The following is a 12,069-nucleotide window of genomic DNA, read 5'->3' as shown; positions in this document are numbered from 1 at the left end:
ATTTTTTTTTAAATGTGACTTGGGAACTGAATTGGAAAGAACGTTGCAACAAAGATATTAGAAAGGGGATTAAACCAAACCACTGGTGGCCCATCTCTGCAGGCTCCCGCAACCTGCGACACAACTCCCGAAACCATAAAATTAAATTAAAAAGGGGGACACGGGAAGCGGGATGTTAATCACGATTCATCTTCCCTTCACAGCTCGCGGGGCCGGTGCTAAGCAGACCCGGAAGGGCTTTTCTTATGGGCTCCTGGTGTCTGGAAAAGAGCTCTAGCCTTGAAGCCCTACAGGGTTCCTATTCCTGCTGTGTCCTCTTTGAGCTGGATGACTCTGGGCAAGTAGCCTAACTTCTCTGAGACTTGGCCTCCATATCTGTAAAAGGTGAGTAATATCAACCATCTCCTGGAAATGGTTGCTAAGACAATAAGATAAACAGAAACTTAAAACACAGAACCTGGAGTATATTAGGTGCTCAAGAAAATGTTAGTTCCATTCTCTGCCGCTTAAGGCAGAAGGAAGGGGAAAAAAATCTACAATGTCTTGGCTTATTGATATTCTGTCCCTGTATCACTCAATTCTTCCTCTGATGATTGTGACTCCTTGCTTGGATCCTGGCCACCTCTGGGCCTTGCTCATCCTCCTTGCAGTGGCGTTTTTATGGTTCATCTATCATTCACTTCCTTATTCATTCATATACACTGCATAGCCGCCAAGTGCCAGGAACTCAGCTGGGCGCCGGGGAGACGCAGATGAGTAAGACACAGCCCTTGCCCTTAAGGAGCCATGGTCAAGTGGGGGAGGAGGACTGTTGCCACTAGGCAGTGTACAAAACATGCCCGGTGACCACCCCATCAGAAATCCCATGCCAGAACTGTGCCAACAAATCCTATTGGGATGTTGTGTCCACCCCTCTGGCCAATGGTCAACTCAAGAGCTTGTTTATCACCCTCACCCTTCCACCTGGTCCTCAGAGCTAGGAAAGTGTTTTGTCTCTCCTGACGAGCTCACCTGCTTTCTCTTATTGGATAACATGAGTTATGGAAACCAACTGTTATGTTCCCCTTTTGCCCTAGTTGCCAAGAATCTCAAAGCAAAATGCTGTCCTCAGCTGAGTAGTTTCCCTTAGCTTGGATTTTCTGGTATACAAATCTCCTCTCCCTGCTACCATTCTCGATACTTAACCCCTGTCATTTTACCCCTGATAATAACTATAATGATGGTGACGATGGTGACGACGATGATAGTGATGAGGAACTTGGGATCCTTACCTTATACCAGGTGCTGTGTGAGCTTTGCATATCTTATTCATTAACCCCCACGATAACCCTTTAAGGCTGTTGCTATGACCTTTTCCATTTTTCAGATGAGGAAAATGGGGCATAGAACATCTGAGTAACTTGGTTACAACTAGGAAGTATGCTGGGATTCTAAATAACCTGTCTCCTCATTTTATCATTATCTAATATTGATATTGTTATTGCCTTTATATTCTTAGGAAAGAGAGGATATAATAGCTAATTTAAATTAAAAAGAGAGACACGGAAGAGGAGGAAGGAATGTTGAATAGGGTAAACAGTGAAGAATTCGGAGGATGACACATTTATTCTAGGTCTTTAAGGATGGGTGGCATTTCAATAGAGTTATGGAAGAAAGGCATTCTTACTAGTAGAATAACCTGAGCAAAAGTGAGGATATGTGCACCTGCTGGTTGCTCATCTTGGTTTACAGAGAGTGTGGGGAAGATCAGCAAGATGCGCACCTAGAGATGTAGGCAGGGTCAACTACCGAGACCCTTGAAACAAATCAAAGGGTTCAGAAGACCATGAAGAAGCATGGAAGATGCCTGAGCAGCACCGTTGATGTGCTTCAGGAAGATGAAGCTTTTGAAAGGGTAGGGGCATCTGGGAGGAAAAGGAACCAGATGCAGCAAGATGAGATGTTGTGAAGATGGCAGAAGAGAGACAAGCTGGGGGCACAGGAGTCAAAGACCATCATAAAGGCAACTGCAGTAGTATAAAGAGACTGGAGGAGGGAAGGGTCAGGGGGTCTTGGACCTCTGTCTGCCGGCACCATTTCATTCGCTTATTCACTTGACAACCAGGATGGGGATATATTGATGTGATTAGGGTCATAACAGAGGCTGAAACCCAGCCCTGGGAAGCTCAAGGGAAGAAGACACTTAAATGTTGGGTCCAGGAGAAAAAGATTCCAACTTGGGCGCTGGGGGTCTCTGAGTCATTCACAAAATGTTGAGTTGACTTGAGGATGTGTTTCAGGCAAAAGGGTGCATAGCACCTCCCCTCAGATTCTCGGAGAGGTGTTTCATGCCTGAAAGGGGAGAAAACAGGAGCCTAGAGCATCAAACTCCAAAGATCTTCAGAGCTGGCGTCAGCTCTAGGGCATCAGTGTGAATTTCCAACTGAGTCTTGTCTTTATCACTCCCATCACCAAGTTTCAAGGCTTTTTTAAAAAATAATAATAAGAGTGGGGATATATTCCAAGTAACTTTTCCAGAAAAGTAGAATTCATCCAATTGTTTAAACACCAGCAGTGCAAAGGATTGGTTTGTTGCCTGGCACCAAGAAGGCAACTGTGCGTGTTTGTTGAATGAATCCATAAATGATGGAATGAACAAATGCTGCTTCACAGTCGGGGCAATGGAATCAACAGTAAATCCAAAGCCCCCAGCTGAGGCTATGCAGTTGTAGTGATGAGGGAAATGAATGGGTAAGTGATCCCAGAATGTGAGTTGGTAAGTGGCTGGCCACAATTCTCCAAGCCCAAATTTAAGACTAATTAAAAGATAACTGAACGTGATCGTAGAGATTAATTGACACTAGACAGAACTACTGATTTCTTTCCAAAAGCCAACTTCTTCCTGTTTCTTCCCCGCCTTTGTAAATGGCACCACCGTCCAACCAGCGGCTCAAGCCAAAACCCTCAAGTCAGCCTTAATGTCTCTGTGTGCCCCAAACCATGAGAAGGCTTGTTGGCTTCTTTCAAAATGCACACTGAATCCCCCACTTTTTCCATCCCCACTGCAATCTCTCTGATCCAGGCACCCCCACCGTTACTATTACTGCAACATCTTCCCAGAGGTTTCCCAACTCCTCTCACTTGCCTATGAACCATCTCCACACAGTGGCTGGAGAGATCTCTAAAAATTAGCGAATATGATCACATTATAACCCCTCCCCCCAAACCTCTAAGGGTATCCATAACGTGGAGAATCAAATCTGAACTCCCTACAGTGATCTTCCAGGCTTTTAAAGAGCAAGCCTGCCTGCCTCTGATATCATCTTGTCCCATGTCTCATCGCTCAATGCACCCTAGCCATGCTGTCCCCCTCCAAGCCACTCTCACCTCAAGGAAGGATATCCTTCCCCAAATCTTCACCTGGCTGGCTCCTTCTCGGTATTCAGGTCTTGACTCAAATGACAGCCTCTAGTCAGAGACTCGTTCCCTGACCACCACATCTAAAGACACTCTCCCCTAATACTTTACTCGGTTTTACTTCTATCAGAGCACTACTCATTGCTACCTGAAATTATCTGGTTTATTTTTATGTGTTTATTATTGGTTTCCTCCAACTAGAATACCAGCTCTTTTCACATTCTGAAGCTTTCATTATCTTTATTTATCTGCTTTCTTTTTTTCTCCTTTATTTGAATGTAACCTGCAGGAAGGCAGGGCCCTACCTGGTTCACAGCTCTATACCACTAGCTCTTAGCACAGTTCCAGGCATATAGTACATGCTTAATAATTATTTGTTGACTGAATTACTGAATGAATGAGTGAATGAATGAACTCAAAATGTGACCACGGAGTGCAGTTGGCTTGGAGAGAAAAGGAAACATGGCATTAATCACCATTACCACGAATGCAGAATATCAGCAAGAAGGATCTAGTCTGCACAGATTGGATCATACCTGGATTACTGCGTTTGGTTCTGGTTGCCGTGTTGCCACAAAGACTAGCAGTGTGGGGAGGAAACTGACCAAGTTGACACGAGAGAGGAAACTTAGAAAACCAGAGGTATTCAGCTTATAGAAACAAGAAATCCTAGGAAGAATATTGTTGCCATCTTTTAATATAGAAAGAGCTATTGAGAGAAAGAAGGGGTAGACTTAGTTTATAGCCCTAAGGGCCGAATCCAGATCAATAGATATTAGTCTGATACAGACATATTTCAGTATAGGAAAGAAGTGGTCTTTTGACAGTAAAGGTCCATAACAAGGGAAGGGACTATTTTAAGATGGGGTGAGCTCCCGGTCTAAGAAAGTGTACAAGTGAATAACCACTTGGCAAGGATGCTGAGGAGGGATACAAGCAGCAAAAGATGGCCTCCAAGATCCCTTTCAAACTTGAGATGTCTGGGTTTCTAAGATATGTAGGGATACAGTCAAGAAAAAATTTCTGGAGAACAGTTCTGAAGGTACTTATTAGCTGTCCCATAGTAGAAAACCTCACAGAACCAGGTCTACAAATGAAGCAGGGGAAAGATTAGTTGAGAGGGATCTTGTGGGCTTTAAGCCATCCCAGAAACACTCTGAACAGCTCCCTGGATTTGAAATCTGTTATCCACGTGTGATCATTGAGCATATGGGACTGCCAAATATTTTGACTATCCAAAAAGATGCCTCAATTTCCAGGAGAAGATAGCCAACACTATCACATAGTGGCTAAGATGGTCCTGGGTTTGCTTTCAGAAACTCCACCACCTCCTAACCTAAAGAGCCTCAGGCAAAGAAATTAACCCCTCCAAACCTGTTACCTTGTGTGCAAAAGGATTTCATTTAAAAACAGAAGAGGGAGGAACTGAAACAAAAATGGCACAAGTCTGATAATTAATAAAACTCACTGACAGACACATAGACATCCACTATACTGTTCTATTTGATGCGTTTGAAAATTTGATTAATAAAAAATAAAAAGAGAGAGAGTTTAAAATAGTACCTACCCTGTGTAATAACTGTAGGGCTTAAATAAATCTTCATCATCATCATTATCATCATCATCATTATAAGGAATTTTTACAAATCCTAGATATTACCTAGGAATGTTTAAATATCCCATTTAATCATCTCCCAAACCCCATAGTAATCATCTCCATTCAGCCGATGAGGAAACTGAAGCTCACATGAGTTAAATAAATCCCACAACTGGCACAGGGCTGAATGTGATCTGAAACCAGAGTTATCTGACTCCACCATCACAGCTGCCTTTATTTCAAGAATAAGCTCATTGTGTTCTACTTGGTTGATATCTACACAATTATGATATCATTTATTCATCTAAGTCAGTGGTTTCCCAGCTCTTTTCTCAGTAGCAGAACCCTTTTTTCAAAGCAGCCTTTACTCAGCACTCCAATAAGTAAAACCCATAAAAGCAGAACAACAGCTCTGGCTGAAGTAGGGATTGGGGCCCAGCCACCAGGCCACTTGACTCCAGGGTGACCCCCGAAAGCACCCTAGGGTCTATGAGCATAATGTGAAAATCCTAGATTGAAGCCAACAACAACAAACCCAAACCCTGAGAATTATATTTATGGAAAGCCTCATTTGCATAACACAGCTTTCAGTCGCCCGTTTCCCATCACATTTGATCCTCATTATCAACTCTGAGGTGGACAAGGCAGGGCATATCATCTTCAATTTGCAGATGAGAAAATCAAGGCCAAATGGAGTTAAGCAATTGGCCAAAGGTGTACCCGTTTACTTTTCAGCCAAGTGCAGACTGGAAATAGAGTCTGTCTCCATTAATTTGGTGTGACCTGGCCAAGAGGGTGCCATCTACTGGAAATTGCCACTGACCCTGGTTCACAAAGTGGACAATCAGCTCCTTGGCCATTGACAGCCTGAGTACAGCCCCACAGACCCCCTGCCAAGGCCCTGTCCCAGAGCAGATGGCAATGGGGAGAGGGGCTCAGTGCCACTGGTGGGCCAGACAGCACGATTTGGGGCAGTAGCCAGGCCATTCCCATCCCGGCCATGTCGTGCTGAGCAATAGCCAAAGTGCCTTCCACCTTCCTCCGCAGCCCGAAAAGGGACAGCAGATAATGCAGACCTGGGTAGCAGTTACATGTCGCCTTCCTTCTTAGCGCTTGCCTAGAAATTCCTGAAACCAGATGCAGCTGATAATTGTCTGAATGCGCCACCCCCTCCCCCGCGCCCCCGCCCCTCCAGAGCAGCTCTGAACTGAGCTGGAGCATGTGTTGGAACAGGCAACACTTAATTATCACTTAGTCTTTAATTAGCACTTAATTATTAACACTTAATCCATCTGTAAAATGGGGACACTAATACCTGTCTCACAGGTACTCTGGGAGGATTAATTAATGTTTGCAACCCACTTTGAAGATGCAAAGCATTGAACGAGTGCTCAACAGTGGCACTGATAACCACAGCATATTTATTTGCTTTCCTTAATGAGGTCCCTCCTTCCTCTCCTTGTGAATATCCAACCCCAACTATTTCTGACCAACTTTGCCCTGGCGGAGAATCATTTAGCTCTGTGTTTCCTAGACACAGGATTTCCCACCCAGGAAATGGGCTATTTCCAGCCATTTCCCCACACTTTAATTTTCTATTATGTCCTCTGAATATGTCAATGACTTCCCAGTAAATATTTTGATGTGCGCTCTTGCAGCAGCTTCTGTGGAGTCTGAATGGGACAGCTGCTCCCTATATTAGGGAATTCCAGATGTGGTTTAAAACCACCAGACTTATCTGTGCCAATGCCTAGCCTTTGGAGGTGGGAGGAGGCAAGAATATCTAGTTGCCCTCGGGGAAGTCATGGACACTTAACCCTTGGCTCTGGCTAGGGTGATTTTTCAAAGTCCTCAGATCCACATGCCTTTAGGATGAGAACTGTCCCCTTAGTGGGCTGGTGAAGAGGCAGCAGAAAGACAGCTCTGATTTGGCCTTTCACCCAGGTAACTTTATAGGTATTAACTGTCCTATAAAGATTAGTCTAAGAACTGAAGGCGGGGGGGAGGTGATGGAGAAAACGTATAAAGTCTTTAGGGTTTAACTAGACTGAACAATGGGCCAAAACCTCCCCCTAGACGGTCAGACCACCTCTCCTCCTTCCTCCCTTGGTGCCAGCCATGTGAGAGGACACTCACTCTTCTTGGGAGCTGAGCCTCTTGTCTCTTGGAGTTCCAGCCATGGAGGTAGAGAGCTGCTCCTTTGAGGTCCTGGGCTGCAAGGCCTCTGGCAGGCCCTGTACTCTCTTCCAGATTTCATGGCAAGTCTTGTCTAAGCTGTCTTGGGGTGTGTCCTGGTGGATCCAGATGTATCTGGGGAATGGGCCCAGGGCGGAGGGGCGCTTGGCCACCAGGGCAGTGGAGGACAAAGGAAGCCCATTCCCACTGGCCATCCTCCTCCTTTCTTTCCGGAAGCCCCTTTGTCCACCCAGGGCTCGAAGACAGGGCGACCATCCACCACCACCCTTCATTCACCAGAAAGGGAGATGAGGAAGGGACAGAAACAGGTCAGTTCTGACTGACTATTGCTCCAGCAAGGCGACTATGTTCAGAGGACTCCGATTTGTGTGGGAGTGGTGGATGGAGATCAGGTTCCTTTTGGGGAGGGGGAGCTTATTTTGATTTATTTTTTTGTGCTGGTTCCTGACTTTTGCCCCCCTCCCCCTCTCCCTGAGAAGAAAATATTTAAAAGTCAACAAAAACCAGTAGCTTAGTAACCTTGGAATCCCCCTGAGCTCAGGAACCAGGCGCCTGGGCGGGCAGAATGACATCTGGGAATAGCTGGAGGGGGAGGACTGGCTCTCCCCACAGTCCCTGGCACGCCCCCGTTGCTGACACGCCCTTGACACCTTGTGGCGCCTGGGGCTCAGCCCATTCTCGCCTGCTAAGCCTCACAGATGACTGCGTGAGGGCCCGGCACTGTGCTAGGCACCGTAGGGACAGGAGCCCGCCATCAGGCTCTCACTTGGGCCTTCCCAGGGACCCCGGCGAACCCGAGGGCCAACGGCCCCGCCCTGGCCGGCTCAGCTCCACTCCCCTCTCCTGGCCGCCTCTTCAGCGCCCTGCAGGAATACGCCCGTTGTCCAGCGCCCGCAGACCACCCGGAGCCGAAGCCCCAAACAGACACCTGTCACGCCCCCCGGCCAGGCTGCGAACCAGGCCCGAGAAGGGTCCCCACGGCTGAAAAGGGCGCTGTCTCAGCGGGGCGGCTTGGGCCGATTTGCTTGCCGGTGGCTCTCACACCCTTCGCGCTCAGCGCTGAATTCCTCCGTAGGTTTCAAACGCAACGGCTCGGTGCGCGGGACACCCCGGGTTCGGTGTGCCAGGCCCTCCCGTGGGAGGGGGGCGGGGTGGTTCCCGGAGGACGCGGGAGAGCTCTCCCCTCCTTAAAATCAGGGGCACCGCACCCCTGCCCGCTGCCGCTCGCAAAAACCTCAGTGCCTGCCAGGGGCCTAGCCCCTCCGTTGCCTGGTTTTATCCCTAACTGCCATTTTATTAAGCACTTACCTTGTTCCAAGCACTAGAGTTTCTGTGTTGTCATATTCAATCCAAACAAGCTCAGGAAGTTAGTGCCATTGTTTCTTAACGTCCTACATTTAAGGAAACCGAGTCCTAAAGCCGTAAAGGGGTGCGCCCGAGCCCCGCTAGGAAGCTGGGAGCTGGAATTCAAATCCAGGCCCCCCAGGCCGAATCTCGCGCTCTCAGAAGCTGAGATAGACCGCTCCGCTCTTGCACTGGATTCAGGAATCCCGGGGGTGAGTGGGCTGCGGACAGGTGGGAGTGGGGATCCGGGAGCGAAGGTGCAGAGAGAAGGGCTAAGTTAGCCGTTGGCTGTTCAGAGAGCGCCTCCTCTCACCGAAGGGGCTTCTTAAACTCAGAACTGACACGGAACCTCTGCCTGCCAGGGATTTCTGATCCCAGGAGCCAGTGGTTGTGCCTCCAGCATTTCCCCAGGAAAGGAAGAGCAAGAAAGCAGGAAGGAAGAATGGGTGTGACTAGCGGAGACGGCAGCCTGTAGATGGAGAGTCGAATCCTGACACTGCCACTTCCTAGCTGTGTGATCTTACCAATTTCCTCACTTCTCCAGTCCTCATTCATTCATTTCCCAAATATTGATGGAACCCTTCCTTTGTGTCAGGTGAGGTGCTGGGCACTGAGGAAGACTGAAGGTAAACAAAACTGGCCTTGTCCCTGCTCTCATGGAGCCTATATGCTAGTGGAAGGAGATGGATCACAAACTCACAAAGCAAGTTAAATAAGCAGTAATTACAGATGAAATAAGGGCTCTGATGGAAATTCACCAACAAAGTGAGGAAATGGGGAAAGGAATAGTGGCATCATTAGATGGTGGTCCAGGTAGTCCTCTTTGAGGAGTTAAGATAACATTTGAGATGAAACAGAAGGATGAGAAGGCATTATTTTCTGTAAAATGGTGTAAATAAACTATTATAAAGATCACATTTCTGGCACATAGTAGGCACTCAATAAATATGAATTTATGGTATACTGTTTGAAAAATGCCTGGCACGCAGTAGGTGCCCAGTTCACAACCTTACTCTTTACAGGGAGCCTAAGTTCCTAGAAATGGTGACTATATTTTGAAATCCAAGCTTCATTCCCCTTTGATTTTCATTATAAAACTGAAGATGTGCTCCTCTGGGGAAAATTCCGAGGATCTAGACTGAATAAAATTATACTTAAGAATGTAGAAAACCTTTTAAAATAGTGTATTTAAAGGAAAAGTGATCATTTCTGATGAAATATTAATAGTTCTGAAAATGTCACTCAGTGTTTGTGCTGCTTGGCATTTGGTTGACTAAAACCCATGCTTAGAGCAGAACGCCAATGACCCTCCACGGCCCAGGGTACAGGTTTCTGGAAAGTTAGCCAGCTCACTATAACATACAGTGGAAGTAGGGTACAAAGATAAAGGGCATGTGTTTTAGAACACACAGAGGAGGTTTCTAGAAGATCCTGTAAAAAACAAGCTACTTAGAAACATTATAAAGATAAAATCAGTATAGGAACCACTAGCCACATGTGGCTACTTATTTTTAATTTTGTTTTAATGTAAATTAAAATTTTAGTTTCTTAATTACATTAGCCACAATTTCAAGTGCCACATGCATGTGGCTTGTGGCTACCATACTGGACAGCACAGAGAACATTTTCATTATCCCAGACCAAACAGACTATAGAACCAGACTACGTGGGTTCAAATTCTGAGTTTATGTTGTCTGGCAAGGCAGGGTTAGGCAAGTTCCTCTGTGCCTTTGTGTATTAGTTTGCTAGGACCACCACAAAAAGGTACTACAGACTGAGTGGCTTAAACAACAGAGATTTATTTCCTCACAGTTCTGGAGACGAGAAGTCCGAGATCAAAGTCAGCAGGGCTGGTTCCTTCTGAGGCCTCTCTCGGCTGATAGATGCTGTCTTCTCCCTGTCTTCACATAGTCTTCTCTCTGTGCATGTCTGTGTCCCAGTCTCCTCTTCTTATAGGACAACAGTCGCATTGCATTAGGGCCCACCCTGATGACCTCATTTTACCTTTATAACCACTCTTTCAAAGCCCTGTCTCCAAGTAGTCACATCCTGAGGTACTAGGGGTTAGGACGACAGCTTATAAATTTTGGGTGGAGGACACCACTCAGCTCATAACACTTGGTCTCCTCATCTGTAAAATGGGATGATAATTAAAATAACATCTGTTCTGTAGAATTATTATAGATGTTCCATTACTAAGTAATTACTTAACACATGGAAAGTCCCTAGAACAACACCTTGCATGTAAGGGACACATAAAAGTGCTGTATATTAGTTTTCTTGTTGATTACATTGAAATGTGTGCCACTGGAGGTTTTTTTTTTTAAAGATTTTTTTTTATTAGTTTCAAGTATACAGTACATTGATTAGACATTTGTATAGTTTATGAAATGATCCCCCTGATTACTCTATCTTCCCTCTGGCTCTACACATAACCATTACATTACTGCTGACTACGGTCCCTATGCTGTGCTCCCATCTCCGTGACCATTTATCAACTACTAACTTGTACTTCTTTAACCTTTCACCTCTTTCTCCTAGCCTTCCCCCACCCGCTCCCCTCTGGCCATCACCAGATTGTCCTCTATATTTGTGAGTCTGTTTTCGATTAGTCTGTTCTTTTTGTTCCTTAGATTCCTCATATTAGTGAAATCATATGGCATTTATCTTTCGGTCTAACTTATTTCACTCAGCATAATAACTTCTAGTTCCATCTATGTCATTGCAAATGGTGGGATTTCTTTTTTGTTTTATCACTGAGTAATATTCCATTGTATGTATGAACCATAACTTCTTTATCCAATCATCTGTTGGTGGACATTTAGGTTGCTTCCATATCTTGGCTATTATAAATAGTGTTGCATAGAGTTTTTAACTAACAGATTTTGTGGTATGGGTAGGGAGAATTAGCTGTACTAGGAAATTGCTCTGTGATGGAGGAATAGACTCAAATCATCAACTAAGCCTTTCCATGGACATCTACCATGGGCCAGGATTGTGCAAGCTGCAAGGCTAAGAGATGAATAAGACTTAGCCTAGACATCATCACAGGCTAGCGAGGAGAGCAAAGCATTCCATAGGTGCCTGGTATACAGCGAGTATGGAGAAAACTGAGCTTAGTCCAATCTCCATTCAACGTAGTTATGTACCTCCAGCACATATATATCTATGTGCCCAGTACTATTCAAGCAGCTAAAGACAGAATAGTGAAGAAGATAGGCCTATTCTCTGTTCTTCTCAGAGCTCCAAGTGAAACCTTCGGTGGTCATGGGCACTATTTCAGCTATGAATTATTTTTAGTTTGGAAAAATTCTTAAATTACCCCTTACTACCCCTATTACTCTGGGCAGTTTGCTCATCTGTGAAATAGGAATAATAAAATACTGACCTCATAGAGTTGTTTTGTGACAGCTGAGATAATACATATACTGTGTTTAGAACAGTCTGGCACATGCTCTGTTCCCAATGAATGCCAACTATCATTATTTAGGATTCTGAGATTCTTGCTTTTCTATATGGAATTGGAAAGCCTCAGG

At 45.5% G+C, this 12,069-nt stretch overlaps 1 protein-coding gene across 1 annotated transcript in view; it reads right to left on the bottom strand.

The window, feature by feature from the left end:
* The window catches only part of CUNH1orf94 (chromosome unknown C1orf94 homolog), a 35,717-nt gene extending 28,256 nt beyond the window's left edge, over positions 1-7,461 (bottom strand). Inside the window, exon 1 of the mRNA XM_039836826.1 lies at positions 7,130-7,461. Coding sequence (XP_039692760.1) covers positions 7,130-7,461 — 332 coding nt within the window. The remainder of the gene's footprint in view (positions 1-7,129) is intronic.
* Positions 7,462-12,069: the final 4,608 nt, after the last annotated feature.

The sequence above is a fragment of the Pteropus medius genome, unplaced genomic scaffold, assembly GCF_902729225.1.
Source record: "Pteropus medius unplaced genomic scaffold, Ma_sr-lr_union100, whole genome shotgun sequence".
In the NCBI taxonomy this organism is placed as follows: Eukaryota; Metazoa; Chordata; class Mammalia; order Chiroptera; family Pteropodidae; genus Pteropus; species Pteropus medius.
Note: the sequence above shows the minus strand (reverse complement) of the source record. Positions and strands in the feature narration are given on the sequence as shown.